This window comes from Moschus berezovskii, chromosome X (genome assembly GCF_049115385.1).
Source record: "Moschus berezovskii isolate FMDL1 chromosome X, NW_MosBer_1.0, whole genome shotgun sequence".
Taxonomy (NCBI): Eukaryota; Metazoa; Chordata; class Mammalia; order Artiodactyla; family Moschidae; genus Moschus; species Moschus berezovskii.
Genome location: NC_142488.1, coordinates 62,424,003 through 62,441,866, shown reverse-complemented (window position 1 = coordinate 62,441,866; position 17,864 = coordinate 62,424,003). Strand labels below are relative to the sequence as shown.

General features: G+C 45.3%; 1 protein-coding gene across 10 annotated transcripts in view; it reads right to left on the bottom strand.

Moving 5' to 3' along the window:
- Positions 1–17,864, bottom strand: part of DLG3 (discs large MAGUK scaffold protein 3) — a 55,730-nt gene continuing 37,866 nt past the window's right edge. For 4 of the 10 annotated variants that reach the window (XM_088834170.1, XM_088834171.1, XM_088834177.1 and 1 more), the window contains 10 exons: positions 11,859–12,035; positions 11,563–11,638; positions 10,648–10,747; positions 7,039–7,080; positions 5,444–5,494; positions 4,895–4,996; positions 4,245–4,417; positions 3,745–3,854; positions 3,320–3,411; positions 1–2,256 (listed from right to left, as the gene is read on the bottom strand). In XM_088834170.1, coding sequence (XP_088690296.1) covers positions 2,150–2,256; positions 3,320–3,411; positions 3,745–3,854; positions 4,245–4,417; positions 4,895–4,996; positions 5,444–5,494; positions 7,039–7,080; positions 10,648–10,747; positions 11,563–11,638; positions 11,859–12,035 — 1,030 coding nt within the window. In that variant the 3' untranslated portion in view covers positions 1–2,149. Of the gene's footprint in view, positions 2,257–3,319; positions 3,412–3,744; positions 3,855–4,244; positions 4,418–4,894; positions 4,997–5,443; positions 5,504–7,038; positions 7,081–8,779; positions 8,826–10,647; positions 10,748–11,562; positions 11,639–11,858; positions 12,036–17,864 lie in introns of all 10 variants that reach the window. The other 6 variants (XM_088834173.1, XM_088834174.1, XM_088834176.1 and 3 more) reach the window with 4 other exon arrangements.

The window sequence follows — 17,864 nt, the reverse complement described above, 5'->3', positions numbered from 1 at the left end:
TTCATCGCAACTATCATTTATTTAAAAATATATGTCTCCTTGGAAGGAACACTGGTCAACCAACTAGTGTCATGCTTGCTTTGAATCTCTGCTTTTCTTTCCTGGGAGGGGTAGAGGGTTGAGCATCATTCAGACTACATCACTTCACATCAGAGAAATAAACAACATTCCCAGCTTACCCCCTCCTCACCAGAGTCATCATCGGCCACCACTTCACCTCTCCTGCCTTCAATCCAGTGCACTGCCCAGGGAAAGCTGCCACCCTTTCTTCACCCACACTCTGGGCCCCAGACTTTACAGTTAGCCTTGTCATGCTGGTAGAACTGTTAACAGATTCCCTAAGTTTGGATGGTAGCACTCAAAGCATCTTCAACATGTGTCGTTTGCAGTGGTTGTGACACAGCGGGCTAGGAAACAACAGACTCAACCCTATGGCTGAGCATATCCACTCTCTTCTCCCCTGTGTTGTGCCTCCAGTGTGGAGCTGAGGGAGGCATGGTGGCGTCAAAGGAGCACAGTAGTGTGGCATGGGGCCTGAGCCATACCTGCCGCCTGCATTTGCGGTCAGAGAAGAAAAGCCCCTTGACCACAATCACTGCTGCATGACTCTGGGAAAAAGCAACAAAGCTTCACATCTCAATGGTAAGTGAATCTTAGCTCTATAGCTCAAACTGACAGTGTTAAAAGTCTACTTTTTTCCTGAAGAAACAGTAAGCTACCAGCTTTTACTGAGGGGGTGGGGTAGGTAGGGCATATGAAGCAGCTGTGGAAAAAACCCAAATCAAACTTTTCATCACGCGGCTGGCCAAGCTAAGGGCTCTCCCACTGTCCCAGCACAGGACTGGACAGCAAGTGACTCCCCATCCCTGCCAGTGGGCCCCATGACAGAGCCTCAGCTGAGCCCAGCACGTCCCTGGCAGGTGAGCGAAGGGACACATTACAATAGGAGCCCCTGCTCCTGTAAGTTCTCACCTGCTCCCCCTTCTGCTGATGGGATGGCCCAACCCGGGTCACATAGTCTATCAGGAGGTCCAGCTCTTCCAGAACATTATGAGCCTTTAGAACACAGTCAAATTGGATTCTACGCATTCACTTAAATAGTAAAAGTAAAATTTGGAAGAATGAAAAGGCTGACACAGTAGCACAACATGGTTTTGGTTTAACAGCAGCTTAAAAATGAACAAAAAGGAAACCTCTCATGCAGACACATCAGGTGGCATAAAACAATCAGCAATTTAATATGGCGGGAGCACCGTTATCCATTCTCTGGCTCCCCAAACGCGGGCCTTACTTGCCCCGAGGGCAGCATCGGCTCTAGGGTCACGGCTCCAAGCATCTGACCCCTGGGCAAAAGCCCTTTCTCGTTGTCCTCTGGCTGATCCCTCCTAGAGAAAAGCCTAGCTCTCAAGAGAATGACCAATGTTGGTGCCCTCAGTCCAGCACTTACTACCACTTTCACTTCCTCCCCAACCAGTTGGGATATAAGATGCCATCTGATTAGAATATGAAAATTAAAGCATTTCTCTAATAACACAGTACCATTGATGAAGTCTCCATAGATTTTCTAGTCCAAATGCATGTGAATATATATATATATTATATGAGAGAGTATAATATATATATATAATAATTTCTATATATTTTATATAAATTACATATATATATCTATATATAAATAAGATACTTTCTGTCGCCATGACGCCGCGCTGTCCTGAGCCGCAAGGCCACATACAGATCGTAGCAAAGCCCGGGAGCCTCTCCTCATATGGTGTGAAGGGCTCACTTCACAAGCTGCGCAGCTGTCCAGTCTGTCTTTCCATCAGTCCTCCTCTCTTCTCTTCTGCTTGGTTTTTTATGAAAACAATGACTCTGATGGATTTGCACCTGTGCTAGTGCTTGGGAAAGGTTCATGCAGGAATGGGCACAGTCACATGATGAGTGAGATGGCATCATCCCAAAATTTAAACTGAAACAAAACAAAAATTTAAAAAAACAGAACAGGACTAGAAAACTTAATTTTTGGACATATCTAAAAAAGGGGACAAGAATAGTAGTCATTTGTTCTCCCCGTGGGGACAGGAATGAAGAGGGAGGAGGGAAGAGGGACTTGATTTCTTCTGCTCACAAGAGAATGGTTGGAGGGGATTCTTCAGAGTTTTTCAGGGGATGGGACCCAAATGTAGTGCCCAGACTGGTCCTCAATGATTTGTTTGATTTTGTTATAAATCTCTTCCAGTGAGTCACCCTGTACAATGGCTGAAAAGGAAAACAGAATTATCATTATGGTCCACAGCAACCCCTCAAACCCTGACAGTCTGGTCCATCCCAACCAGCCCACAGTTCAGCCCAGCTTGTTCACTAGGTAGCAGTCCAAGAGCCTGGGGCGGTGGGGAAACTAGCAGGCACTCAAGGCCCAGGGCTTGAAGTCAACTTGCTGAGACAGTGACACTGGGCGGCAATGAGTAGGAAAATGTGTTGCTCAAAAAAATGTTTACTGAGCACCCATTAGATGCCAGACCTTGCAGTTCATACTGCTCTTGGCTGCCATAAGGTCAGCAGCTGGCAATTCTGATGCAGCCTCATTGCAAGATTTGGAAAATCCTGGTTATCCAGAGCAGGAGCTGCAAGTCACAATTTCTGGCAAGATGCAGTGCTCCTGGGCCATCACATTTGCATTATGTCAGATGTCAACCCAGCAAACAAGGACACAGTTGCTGACAGAAAAGGGAGCTCCAGTACCCAAGGTATGCAAGAACAGTTACGAATCTTGTGGCCAGCTAACCTTGTAGTATCACCAGCTAGAGTTTACTCAGCACCAACCTGCACACATAGGTCACCATACTTCAAAGGTAAGCAATATATTACACAGAAACCTTCCCAACCTTTTAGGAACTGCCCTTCTAAAGTAGGTGACCATATAAACATGCACACATGTGTGTGCACACACTGACAGAGAACCTGAGAACCACACCAGGCAACCATCATCATCAACAAATGTTCACTCAGTACGTAAAACATGCAAGGCAGCCAATGCTGGATGGGGGAGCCTGGGGGGAGGGAAACAAACTAAAACAGGGAGCTACAATCTAGGAAGACATGAAGACAGAATGTACAAATCAATCAAAGCATTTGGTGATGATGGTTGAAACTATAAACTGGCTAAACTACTCTGGCTGGAGGGCACTTGAGTACTTTGGAAATGCTCGAGCTCAAAAGCAGCCAGAAACTGTGCCAGGTGTCTAGGCGTCTTGGAAAAACCTCACAGTACAGGTGTCTGCCTACTCCCACATTACCCCAGCTGCACAATGGGGAGACTTACCTGTGAAGTATTCTCCAAACTCCTGCTCCAGTTTCATGGCTTTGTCATAGATCTTATTTGCTTGTTCGTATGTCTGCCTTCGGTTCATTTCCCTTCCAAAGATACAGAAGAACATAGTACCAAACTAGGTTCTATGTTTTTATTAACATAAAGGGTTACTCCAGGCTCCCTGGAAAGCTGCTTAGCTGCCCTCTGAGAGCAGTAGTGGCCCAAGGCTCAACATCTTCCCCAAACTTCTAGGTCTGAAAGCTCAACTAGGGGTACAAGCATGAGGACACAAATCCAAAGGAGCCCCCAGTGAACAGAGAGGGACACAGACTTTCCACTGAGTACCCGCTGGGTCTTACCCCTGCCCAACAAACCACGTGATTTTTCATTGCCTTTCCAGAGCCCTCTCCTAGTTGAGAATCTCAGCAAATACTTACATAAGCGCTTCAATGGACTTGGGCTTGATGAAAATGGCAATGGGGTAAAGTTGCGACTGCTGCAGCCTCTTGATAGCATTGCCAGAAACATCTAATATGCAGTGCTTGCCCTGAAAAAGAAAGGACTGCCATCAGTCCACCTAGTCCCCATCTACCCATGGTGCTGACCCCAACATCCACCTGCGGGAAATGTGGGGCCACCTAGAGAGGCCTGGAAGATTCTACCTCTGAGGTACCCAGGCTCCACATTTGGCTCCTACTATCCAGAAAAGGCCACATCTGTAGATGCAGGCAGGGTGATACTCTGGGGTGAGCTGCACAGAGGAGAGAGACATCTCCAACTAGGGGCTGGGAACATGCAGAACGGGTACGGCTTTGGTCAGCACTGCCACCAGCTAGGCCATGTGCTGGAAGGACGAGGATCCATGCAGCACTCTGGCAGGAGCATTTCTGTGCTCCCTTCGAGGGTAATTTTGTAGGGCGACCACTTCTCTCCTTACCCTCTCCGCAACTGCCCTCACTGACTGGATGCTGGTCCCATAGAGATTGTCATTGAACTGGCCTGCCTCAATGAACTTGTTGTCCTGAATATCCTTCTCCATCTGTTCTCGAGAGACTACAAAGTGGTAGTCTTGCCCATCCACCTCATTATCACGCCGAGGCCGGGTAGTATCTGCAGGAAGAGAGGAAATGCTCTGTGGCACAAGGACAATGTCCTACCTCAAGCCACCGAGGGCTGACTTGTTCCCCCCACTGCGGGGCCCCAGAGTCACTCCAGATGAATGGGGGAAAGAGGCTGGGAGGAAGTTTATCTTGCCTATATCTTTTCTAATCACCAGGTCTCACACACACATGGAGCTATCTGCTTTAGCTTCAACTGGACCAGAAAGATGGGGTTTCCTGGGTCAAGATCTGGCAGAGAGACGGTGACAAACGTGGTACAGGAGCCAGCAAGCCTAACAAGCTATCCCAGTGGGCTGGGACAGCTTTGGGGGAATATATGGCTGCCTAATCTCTTCTGGGGGGTTGGATGCACCCTATTCCCAGAGACACCTAGTACCTAGTCGCAGGCCCTCTCCATAAAACAGGAGAGCAACAGTAATTCCCAGGGCACCAACGCCTCCCTCCCAAAGACACCCTGGGCTCTCACGTGGTACACAGGATCCAAACTTATGTGGAAACTCCGAAATTAGGTCATCGTTGACTCTGTCCTTCATGGGGCCCAGGATGATGACAGGCCTTGCATAGTGAACTGGAGAGCGAGCATGGAGACAGTCAGTGAGGCCCTCACCAGATGGCCTGACCTCCCTCCTCATCTGCCTAGAGCAATGAGGTCCTGGAGCCATCGCTCAGACAGAGCAGCACATCTTCAACCATTTTGCCTTTTAACTACAAAGACATCAAAGAGCCTTTAATTTGAGAATATCTAAGTCCAAGGCAAGTATAAAATCAGAAGCGTCTCCCTCTCCGACAGATTCAGGAGAAATCTGTGCATGGGCACCAACAGCTGAGCAAGGTTTTTCGAGCAGCCATTGAAGAGAGGGACCAGAGCCTCTCTTTTAGCAACAGCCACACACCCACTGAAACTGACCTTCGCCATATCTCATCAATCTCGCCTCTGTCTCCATGGCCAACCACTGGTTTGGGTCCCATGACTACCAGATTAGCTTAAAGGTAAGACTCTCAGAAGGGGGCTTACTTTCTTGCCGTGTCACTGGCTCATATGACAGAATAGCATCCTCCTGTCCTTCTGCAAGAAAAATTGAAGACATGTTAGCACTTTATAATCTACCTCCTTGTATCCTTATCTCCCTACAACATTCACTGTACCCCAACCTCTACCAGAAAACAGCCTTGTCAACTGGCTCTTGCTAACAGCTGTGCTGTGGGCCTATCTACTGCCCACTGGAATGAAAGCACAGGAAACCATTCTTCACCCCTGAGACAGGAGTCAGGAGTCCTCTTGTTCAGTGAAATATAGCTGAGCAAAGGAACATGACCCAGAAGCCATTAAGCCTCCACCAAAAACCACCCCAATGTCCCAGAACTCTTCTTATAGGTAACAATCAGCTCTGCTCAGTTGCCCTCTTGCTCCAGAAAGAATCACAGGAAAAGCTTCAAGTGACAGAGACACACTGCCTGTGTCCCTCATCTGTGGGCAAGGGAGTCAGGGCACTCGTGCAGGTCCCCAGAGCTGCAGCTGAACTTTACCCTTTTTAGGGTCTGCCAATTTCCCTGCACTGCAAGAAGCACCCATAAAAGTGGCACAAGGTTGGGCTAAGGTCCCCAGTGCCCTTTAAGAGCAGTACTGAGCCCTGCTCATCCCACAGAGGAGAGCTCCATCTATCCTAGCAATGATGAGGACTTCCTAAGACAGTCACCAAGCAACTTGGTACTGGGCACTGTTGCTGCTGCTGCTGCTAAGTCACTTCAGTTGTGTCTGACTCTGTGCAACCCCATAGACAGCAGCCCACCAGGCTCCCCCATCCCTGGGATTCTCCAGGCAAGAACACTGGAGTGGGTTGCCATTTCCTTCTCCAATGCATGAAAGTGAAAAGTGAAAGTGAAACCGCTCAGTCATGTCCGACTCCTAGCAACCCCAAGGACTGCACTCTACCAGGCATGGGATCCCATGGGATCTTCCAGGCAAGAGTACTGGAGTGGGCTGCCATTGCCTTCTCCGGGTACTGGGTACTAGGAGGTCCCAAAGTGACCGATGGCAGTGTAAGGGAAGGCAGCGATATTTGCATCAAGCCCTGGGATGCATTCTCAGGGCCTCTAGCTACAACTCCTAAAAGGCCAGTAGTCCCAAACTTCATGGGGTTTAAACTGTGGCTTCTCTGGCCTGGTCACAGGATTTCTGAAGGAAACCTGAACTGTCACCTGGTCATTTGGCCCTGGAAAAAAGGCAAAGACACCAAGTCTTCACCCAGGAGGTACTAGTGACCTGGAAAGGCAATTCAGGACAATATCCCCCAGGAGCCATTCTCCTTTTGGTCTCTGAGCAAATATGTGAAACTGGCAGCATCTACAGCCCCAAGTGCCTACAGTAGGGATGCTTCTAAGTCAAGTCCTGGCCAGAAGTGCAGGGCATATATTCCCTCCTTTCATCCACAGCCTAAACCCCATCCCACAGGGACAAAATGGCCACAGCATTTCCAGGATCTCCAAGTGTACATGGCTAAAAGAAGCACTAGCCTCTGAACAGATATGGCAGCCATGCAATGCTGGAATGAGGATGGCTGGGACACGTGGTAGAGCTACATGACATGGGGAAGAATGACACACACTTACTGGAACTGCTTTCGCTGTCACTGGTGTTGGATGTCACTCCCTCTGCAAGCCAACAAGAAAGAGACTCTGATTCAGAACACACCACTGAGAGGTCACACGCAGCACAAAACTCAAATGCTCCAAGAGCCGGACACTGAGCTGCCAACCAAGTCAGGCCACAGGAGGCCTGCCACATCAGGCTACCAGCTGAGAGGTGCAGCTTCAATCCTGAGACCCTGGCCACCTCACACTTGTCCCCAGGGTGCTTTCAGTCTTCCAAGGCCCTCCGTTATAGACTACCAGCTTCCATTCTTCATCTGAATCAAGAGAACTGACTTGGACAGTTTCCAAATCCTATCTCAGAATGCATCTCCCATTGCTATCAGTAGGAAAGGAAAGGTAGTGACAGTAGCAAAGAGGAGCCCAGTGAGCAGGCTGCTCTTGAATTTCTTCCCCAGATAGAACCCTTGAAGAACAGAATTGTGCGGTGCTTCAGGACTAGGAGGCTAAGCACTGGGCTGGATGAATAGTCACCAGGGAATGACATGTTGGCCATTTGGTGGAACCAACAGCCTTCCTGCCATTGCTACCCAGAAGGAGGGCTCGGCCCCAGTGGTGAAAGGGGATGCTCCTCCATCCATGAAAAGATGACAAAACAGAGACAACAAATGAAGAACAAATGGAAGATAAGATGATCCTCCTGTCTCAGACTGTTGGGACCCACCCATATCTGAGTGGGCAGAGCAATCATACTCACGGGAGGCACAAAGCACAGTTTGGCCCAAACAAAATCCACTACTCCCAAGATGACAGGCAAATGGAGATGAAACATGAACAAAACAAACTATGGAGTGAGGCGTTGCTCGTTTCAGCCAAGATGACACTGTTCCAGACTGTGATATGCTGTGGCCCCCAGCAAAGACTGGCTGAGTCACCACCCATCCTAGTTACTGAGTAACCCACGAAGGAAGCACCTTTACCCTCATGCCTTTATTATTCATGGAAGGAGAGTATCTGCTGACAGAACCCGCCGGGCATGGCCACATGTGTGCACACACACACCTGTGTGCACAGCAGGGAGGATAAGGCCCTGTCATCTAGGTCCTTTCTCTTTTCAACTCTAAGATTATTTTCCAGAGGTGAGAGGATGGTCAGAGTTTTCCAAGATAAAGCACTAAAGATACATAGTCCATAAAACACTCTTGAGACCCCCACCCACTCAGCCCCTTAGAGATGCTCTGGAAAGCCAGCCTGCACCATCTGCTGAGGGCCCTGAGCCTGCTGGGATGTCCCAGATGTTTACTGGGTAAAGGGCTTCACAGCACTATCACCCCCTGTTTAGACAGACTAAAACAGTTAAATCTTAAGCCCAATTCTTTAGTGCTGTGTCACTGGGAGAAGAAAACAGCGGGCAGGCACCCCTCACCTCAACAACAGGCTAGAGATGAGCTGAGTGGTCACCCCTGGAGAAGCACTTGCTGCCCCCCTCACTTGTAAGGTGGAATGCCAAGACAGCTCCACACCATTTCAAAGTACAAAAGAAAAAAACAGACATGAATGATAGGCTTTTATTATGGTACTAGGGATCCAGAGCAAAAGTGTGACATTCAGAGCCACTTCTACTTCCTCCTGTGGTGGTATCCATTCTCACAAACTCCCTCATTGCCGTCCCCTCCACCCAACCCCACATCCCTTATACCCCCAACCCCAGCATCTCCACTCATGCCAGAAATACAGTTAACAGTATGTAAGTTTGACTTACTCAGGTTCTTTGCTCCATAATAATCGTCACTTAACCCAGGGAAGTCCTAATTTCACAGACAGCAGAACAAAGAGGGAGGGAGGGAAGAAGGGAGGGAGGGCAGGAAAGAATTGGGGAGAAGAAAGAAAATAGAGAAAAAAGACAAGGGGAAGGAAGAATACAGAGCCAGGTGAGCATCAGTGACAGAAGTATGAAATACCATGAAGACCTATAGCTACAGTGAGGTTAAGAACTTTGCTACAGGAAGAACGTCCTGGGTCAGATAAAATGCCTGGACTTCATGCTGCCCAATTTGCTGCCAGAAGGCCTCGGAGTGAATGACCTCTTTGAGGTGGTCTAGAGCCTACACGGGCTGACAAGACAGACAGGTGACTTACCAAGGCTTGGAGTACCTGCTTTGACTAAATTTGTAGTTACAGAGCCATTTCTGCTTTGCCCCTGAAATCATTTCCCTCTGAAGGTGAATGAAAATCAAACATCTATGTGTAGTAGAGAGGCAGGTACAATTATCATCATCCCAAGGAGCTTCCCAATACTGACTTGCTCTGTCCAAACCCTTCAGGGAAAGCTTCATGCAGTCTGAGGTGTGGCCTTCCAAGCTGACATGAGTTGTGCAGACCATAGGGGATGAGCTCAGCTTCTGAAGAATAAGCACTAGGCAGTTTCAACTCTTACCCGACAGCCAATTCCCTCCCCCATTCAGCTAGGCCACTCAACAGTGAACCCTCCTAGATTGGGCTCAGCGAGTAACTTTTGGAATTTGTCTGGTGAACTGTGGCAACCTCACCTCAGGTCTCTATCTCAGATTGCCTTCTTATTGAGCTCCCCAGGACTGTGAGCCCTAACCTCCATCGGGACAAGGGCACCCCTGTAATCCAGCTACCACCCCAGACCCACGTATCCCATGACCACGAAACATGCTGGCCTAGAAAAAGGACATTCCCTTCCAGAACTAGTTTCCTGCTGTCCCAACAGCCCAGGATAGAGGTTTACAATTCACCATGAGCCACATGAGAAATATTTCAACTGCCTGGCCTGGTGTTTAAGGTTAGTGTGAGAGCAGTTAATTTCTGAGGCATATGGCAGAAAAAGAATATTTCTCAGCGTTGCAAGTTAACTTAGCCCAGCTTTATGGCCTTTTCTACCAAACCAGTTTTGCGTTTCTTCAATAAACCTTTATTTGGACAATGTTAAGTAATTCCTGTTTGGTGTCAACTCCTTTTAGCAAGAAGGATTTCATTTTGAAAGCCGGCTCTGTAATCACTCTGGGAAGACAGTTGCGTCTGTTAGAGCCATGTGAACATTCTGTGTGCATATGCACATACATGTAATTCAAGAACTCGGCCCAACTCCGAGTGTCCAGATAAGAAAAGGCTCTTCTCTTGACATAGATGAGCAAAGATAAGGGAAAGAAAACACAAGCGAAAGAAGCCGGGAGAGCAACACTGAGTCCCTAGACTTAATTCTCTTGAAAAACCATTTTCTAAACCTGACACAGTAGCTGGTAACTGCTCATCAGCACCAGAGCAGAGCTCAGCCTGGCACTCCCAACACTAGTAGTGCTGGGACTTCCCACTGGGCCCCCCTGCAATCACTTTTACCTCAGAGCCTCCAACATCCTTTCAGAAGGAAGAGTTGGACAAAAAAGACCCAATGCCGCCCTGTACAGACCAATTTCTACCCTGACTCTGCAAATACGCAGGTACACACACAAAAAAACATGCATGCACACAATGGACGGATGGACACACGTGTGTGCATGTGCGCACACACACACAAAAAAACACACTTTCCCAGTCTTCAGTGCAACTGAGGCAGAGAGGGTGGGGCTGTGGGTGGTCCGCTCTCTGTTCCCTGCTGCTACTTACGTTCCTGTCCGCTGCTCTCCTGGGCCATGTTTTCTTTGCTCTTGTAAAATGGAAACTTTCGAGAGAGGCGGAAACTCTTTTTACGTTTCGTTTTGATCGACTGTGAAAGAACATGAAGATGGAGGGGAAGGACAGAAGAAAAAAAAAACAGAACAATGGATTTTAAAGCATGCAAGAAAAACTAAAATGGAGACAATGGTGAGCTAAATAAAAGACCACCTCTCACAAATGGAATCTATGAGATTAAATGAAAGTTGATGTAAGAGGAAAAATTATGTTTACAGGAAAATGTTGTAGGGATGTTAGAGGTTTCTACCTAATCCAGACTCACAGCACTCACTGGTACATCCTAAATGACAAAGGTCACTGTAGCCTCCTGGACACATTCCCTAAGGTGCCACTGATAAACAAAGAGCCATCTACTCCATGTCTCTCTTCCCTCTACTGCTCCGGAAGTTCTTTGGCCTGCGAAGCTCACAGAAGAAAAGGGGTGAATGGATAGAGCCCTCATGCTTTGTTTGGTCTGGAGGGCAATCGGAGCTCTGATGCTGGCCTTCCTGGCTGGATGATGAAGCCAGGCTCTATTCAGGGTCCCCACAGCTCCGAAAGGGTCTACAGCCAGGGAGATACCCACAAATGTTTTCATATGCCCCAAGAAAGACAGCCTTCCAGACAGTGCAGCTCCAACACATCTTCAGGAATGTTACCCAGCTGAGAGGAGTAACCCTGGCTGTAGAGTTTGGGTGCCCCCTTTCTCTGCTTTCTGAAAAGCAGTCAGTGTTCTGATAGGACAGAGGCAGCACACTGAAAAAGAGATATTCTTTTATGCTCCCCAGTTCTCTTATCCACCAAACAGATTTCAAGTTTCTTATGCCTCTTTATATATGGCTGACTTCCTTAGGGATCCCCACTTACCCTGTTAGATTCAATCATCCCCGTCCTGGCATGAAACTTCACGGTTTTCAATCGAGCCCTTTCTTTCTTTTCCACCCTGTGTGGGAGTGAGAAAGAAGTCCTATTACTGCCAGTGCATGGTCTCAGCAGCCATCTTTGGCTCACTGAATCATAATCATGTCCTGAGCACCAATTCAACACCAAAAAGGAGTAATAAAACACCACTGCTCTCAAGCACTTATAGTATAACAGGTAAAAAAGAAATCAATACCAGGAAAAGGGTAAAGAAAGCGTCTCTCATGATCATGACAACTCACCTCTTCTTACTGGGGATCACACCGATTTGCTCACTTTCTCCATGTGGGGTCACCAGTCTCGCCTGCCACCACTCATCATCAGACGCATTAATGACGTGTAGAATGTCACCATAGGAGAAGCTGAGGCCTTGGCTTGGCAGGCAGCTGTCCCGAGTCCGGTCATAATCAAACAAGGCTCTGGAAACGAAGAGTGAAAGATGAAGTTGTTGTCTTAACCCTAGATGGATGGAAGGGTGGTGGAGGATGGTGGAGGAAGGCCAACCCAAAGAGTAAGCAAACCCAGCAGCCTTATAGCAGACCGGAAGGAATCCTATGGGAGACTGTCTTTCAGTCTTGACAATGTAAATATTCCATTCTCCCAACAAGGTACATAAGGGAAAAAAGAATCTTTCATGACTCCCATCTTCTCCCAGCTACTGGACACAAAGTGAAAGTCCAAAGCAGAACACCCTTGCTAGTCTTCTCCCTCTGACACATCCTCCAGAAACAATTTAGCTCTGCCAGTAGGCTGTCTCAGTTTACAACAAATCTTCAAAAATTACTTGAAAATAGGACATAAATGTTAACTACAATCCCAAACAATGAATGGTAAATGCTGTAGAAATACAAAAGAGAAAAAGGTCCTGGGTTCTGTGGCAACAAAGCTAAGGCTGATGTTGACCCACACAATGATAAACTTGACAGGGTCTGTATAAATAAGTCTCCCAATTCAGTTTCTTTCTCTCTCTCTCTCATGTATAGGAAAATGGAAGCACGAGGAGGAAGAATAATTTGACTGAGTTCATACACCAAACTAATCTGGGATAGAACCCAAGTCCTCTGACAAGACATGTGGAATAAAGATTAAACAGGAAGGTAGGAGAAGGTGGGAAGAGCGCTATACCATCTAGGCTTGAAAAGAAAAGGTAGAGATCAGCTATGTTGTAGGTGAGTGTTATATGAAAATGAGGTTGGAAATAAAGATCTGGGGCAAATTTTGGAAGGCCTTAAACAGACCTGATCCAGTGACCTCTGAAGATTTGGGAGTACGGAAGTGACACATCAAAAGAGCCTTAGAAACATTAATCTGACCTCATATATGATCAGATACTGGCAAAGGGTAGATTTGAAGGCAAACTTAAACCAAAGCTAACAAGCTCAATCCTTCAGGACACACCACTGACTCCTGCTCTGGAGGAGCTGGTACTTGACAGCAGAGCTCGCCTGCTCATGGAACAAATCCATCTACATGAAAGTATCAACTTTTCTCCTCCTCTGGATCTCTCCTCATATGGAGTCACCACAAACGAGTGAGTGAAAAGTTTGTATTTTTCTACTTGCAATCTAGGCTGTCTTCATATTCTCTGTTAACACCTTTACACACACAGCCGAGCAGAGTTCCCAGAACTAGTTCCAAGACTTAGACTTCTACCTGCTGTACGGTGGTAGGTGGCTCAGCTGGAAGCTGCAAAGTAAAACATACTATTTCCCCATGTGCAGGCCAGCCCAAATGAAATGGAGAAGGTTGTAAAATTGTGCAGTGTGAAATACTGTTGTTGCTGTTTAGTCACTAAGTCATGTCCAAATCTCTTGCATCCCCATGGACAGTAGCTCGCCAACTTATTAAAATGCAATCCTTAAGAAATCATTGTCAGAGTATTTGAAAATGAAAATACCTGAACTTTGACAAAAGACCTTTGTGTGTGCATGCTCAGTCATGTCTGACTCTTTGTGACCCCATGGACTGTAGCCCACCAGGCTTCCCTGTCCATGAAATTTTCCAGGCAAGAATATTGGAGTGGGCTGCCATTCCCTTCTCCAGGGAATCTTCATGGCTCAGGGATTGAACCCAGGTCTCCTGAATTGCAGGCAGATTCTTTACCACTGAGCCACCAGTGAAGCTCTTGGAAGACCTTTATCTCCCTCAATTTACACACTCAAAGCAATAAGGAGAGAGGCCAAGGTCAGCAGGTTAAGGAAGCACTCCATCCCTGAGGTTCTTTCTGGGCTTTGTGTGACAGAATCAAATCTGAATGCATTTACACTGCATTCGAAACTGAGTGTCCTAAAGCAAGGAAGGTATTCTGTCAGAGGTTCCTCTGAAGAGGTGCATGGTAAAGACCTTATCCTAAGTGACAATGAGAAACACTAAATGTCATTCTGAGCTTCAAAGACTAAAACAAATGTAGGAAGGAAAAGAACAGAGCTTGGATTCAGAACAAATCAGTTTGGAGAGGGAAGGAAGATGTTTAAATGAGTTAGGAGAGATTAGGATGAGGTTCTAGAAGATTAGAGGGGAGAGTTTACTGGTTATAAGTTTAAAACATAAAAGGGACAATCCAATATATATTTTAGCACCTCACAGAACTATATTGATCTTTGGCAACAGCAGTAAGAAGCTGAAGTACATATGGTAAAGTGGACATAAACGTTTTGTGGATGAGGAATCCAATTATTGGTTATTGATTAAACATCTGAGATTTAAATAAAACTAAAAGGCCGGTTTACTTCTAAGATGAATTTCAGACACTTTACAATATTAAAATACATAACACAAGCTAAGTAAAAACCAAATAAGTACAGATTCAAGGCAACAAGAATGCCAGTAGTTCCCACTGCAGTGTCAGGAATGGAACTGTTTGACTTGTTTTTTAACCACAGGCATGTGTTCCTTTTACGACTTTCAAAAAATGTAAGTCAATTTTAAAAGGAACTGCTTTCAAATTTTTTAGGTGTTTCTTTTTCTTTTCTAACATATTTCTAAACAACTGCTTCTTCTTGCTTGTTTTTTATATTTTAGGCATTATGTATTGGATTTCTATAGCACTCACCCATCCTTTTTCCTCTGCTCTTCCAATTTAGTTACATCACATTTTTTTAGTTAAATAATATTTTACATCATGACGTAAGTGGTATTCATAGATGACTACCCCTCCTTTCCTATAAACTTTTTCTATTTTTTTTCCTAGTGGAAATAAATGCCTGATTTTTCATTTGACTACATTTCTACATCTGTATTATTTTGTAGCTCTGTTATTTAACACATAGAAAGCTATTTAGATTTACTATTTCTGTTACAATATTTGAAAGCAAGTTAAAATACTTGAAAGCAATTACCTTTGTGTAGCAAGAAAAGGGGTAAATAGGCAAGGGTTTTTTTGCATATGCTATTGTAATATTTGAGGCTTTAACTATCCATATATATATTAATTTCATTAAAAATTAATATAAGCTCATTATAGAATATCTGAAAAATAGCCTAAAAAAAGAAAAATCACATTTAATGTATCTTAGAAGTAACTCTTCATACTGTTGTGGTATTGTATAATATTGTATAATAAACACAAAAAATCAAAAAACCATATATTTCACTAAGTTAAAAACATGCTATGTATACATTATTTTGCAACCTTAGTTATCACTTGAAATTGTTTCATTAATATTTGAAATATCATTGACTATTTTCCAAAACTAATATTTTTAATGATGATACAACAACCTATGATGATACAACAACCTATTCTTAAGGATATCCATTAATTAAGAAAATATTTATCACCATCTGTGGTGTTGGAGAAGACTCTTGAGAGTCCCTTGGACTGCAAGGAGATCCAACCAGTCCATTCTAAAGGAGATCAGTCCTGGGTGTTCACTGGAGGGACTGATGCTGAAGCTGAAACCGCAATACTTTGGCCACCTCATGCGAAGAGTTGACTCACTGGAAAAGACTCTGATGCAGGGAGGGATTGGGGGCGGGAGGAGAAGGGGACGACAGAGAGTGAGATGGCTGGATGGCATCACCGACTTGATGGACATGAGTTTGAGTGAACTCCGGGAGCTGGTGATGGACAGGGAGGCCTGGCGTGCTGTGATTCATGGGGTCACAAAGAGTCGGACATGACTGAGAGACTGAACTGAACTGAACATGACCAGATACCACTCTTCTAGGCACTTTTAAAAAAAGAAGAAAAAAAAAAGGCACGGGGCAGGGAGGAATCAATAAACCAAACATCTGACTTAGTCATTTACTTCAGATGAAGAACATGTTTGGCTCTAAGTTCCCTGGGAAACAAGGGAAAAAAGTTAACTTCCCAATAAAATGCATTCTATCTCATAAATTTGTGAATTAGCAATACTGAACAAAAGAATGGACAATGCCTTTTTTAAACCATGATTTTGTTAACAACATAGCAGCACAATAGTTGTATTTGAAATTCTGAACTACAATATCATTCTCAGTTGAGAACATAAAAGGTGAATTAATCAGAATTTCCTTTTCTATCAACTGGAACTGCAAATGAGTACAGAGCTTTGTAGAACATCAAAGCCTCAAAGGTCATTTCATCCCACTTACTATCTAAGAAAGAAAATCCCTTTGATATTCTCTAAATTTCTTTTCAGTGCAAGCATTTAATGAGTTTTAGTCTTTCCTAGGTCTTCTCTACCAGGCTAAACATTCAAAATTCCTTCAAGAGTCCTTCCATTGTCATGATCTCGCTTTGTTTTCCAAATCTCTTCCTGATGAAATTTTGTTTCACTGAGCTGGGAAAGTTCCTCACAACAATGAAAATCAGTCCCAGAGATGCACAGGGCTTCATCTAGAGTTGTTTGGTGGTCAACTCAGACCAGGGCTCTTAAATCTCAGAAAAATTCTGTGAGGTCTAAGTCAAGGTCACATTTTTTAAAAAGGAAAAAAAAAGCTAACTGTCCACTTGGCTAGGTCTGGAAAATACCTTTCTTCCATTATTCACATACTCACTGACTTTAATTGGCAGCACTGTGTTTGATCGACGGGAGATACAAAAGCAAAATCGGTCTTGGCCTTGTGCAGTGTGTTATAGTGAGAGGCACAGGACAGGACAAACCAAGGCCTTGAAGTCTTCGGAGGGAGCATAGGTCATATCGAGCTTTGGGAATCTATGAGGAAGTGTTGACTTTTGAACTGGGCCTTAACAGGGTTCAGGTTTCAAAAGACAAGAGATAGGGAGAGGCCCTTCCGGTGAGAAGGAACAGCATGAGCAGAGACTCTGAGGCAAGCAGCCCAGGGTGTGTGCTGGGGTCACCAGTATCCACGTTTGGCCACACGGCATGGCATTAGGGAGAGCAGCAGGCCAGGGCCTGCCTGTGGACAGCCTGGAGTCCAGCTAAGGAGTCTGGCATTCATTTAGGAGGCCTTGTGTGACTGACTTCATTGCCTCTGCTTTTTTTTTTTTTATATATCATTACTGGGCTAAACTTTCATATGGAAGGTAATTCACTAAAAGAACAGGCCTGAGTAGTAAAGTGAAACCACCTTTCAAATGACATACATTTCATGTAAAGGAAAAAGTATGTAAATTAGCCCTAGGCTTTAATAAACTTTGAAAAAATATTGACTACCTACCTAAGATCTTTAAGAAGCATGCTAAACTGTAGCCTTCTAGCAGCAACAGTCTCTCTTATTAACAGCCTAGAAGCATAAGGAAGTGACAGGGATTGGCACCTTGTTACAAACGCTTCCGGTCAGGCTTGGTAAGAAGATCAAAGGGCACCTTTCTCCACAACAAGAATATATCCTCCTGCCTGCCCCTTTTTATCCTTAGGGCACTCGGGAAAGTCAAATGCAATAATATACCATCCCTTTTAAATCACACTAAACCACTGTTCCACAGCCAAAAATCCTACACATGCAGAGCTCAGATGACACAGCGACCAACCTTTCCAACCTCTGACTCAAACCAAGGATGAGCAGGAAGGAAAAAGCAACACCTATATATCTCTGGACACCGAAAGAAAGACCATAATTAATGACTCTGTCACCTTGGTCCCACCTCATGTGTGAGCTTATTGACAAGAGATTGTGCTGGAAGACTAGAAATCTCAGCAACTCCTTACCTTTTCTGGTTTAAATTAAAAGAATTTCATGGGGGTCTCCAAGTTAAGGACTGGTCAGGTTAGAAGGAAACACTACATCAGGAGAGAACAGAGCTTATGAAAATATTATCATCCACAGTCTAAGAGCATAGCAAGTGGTCTACATAAAAGATT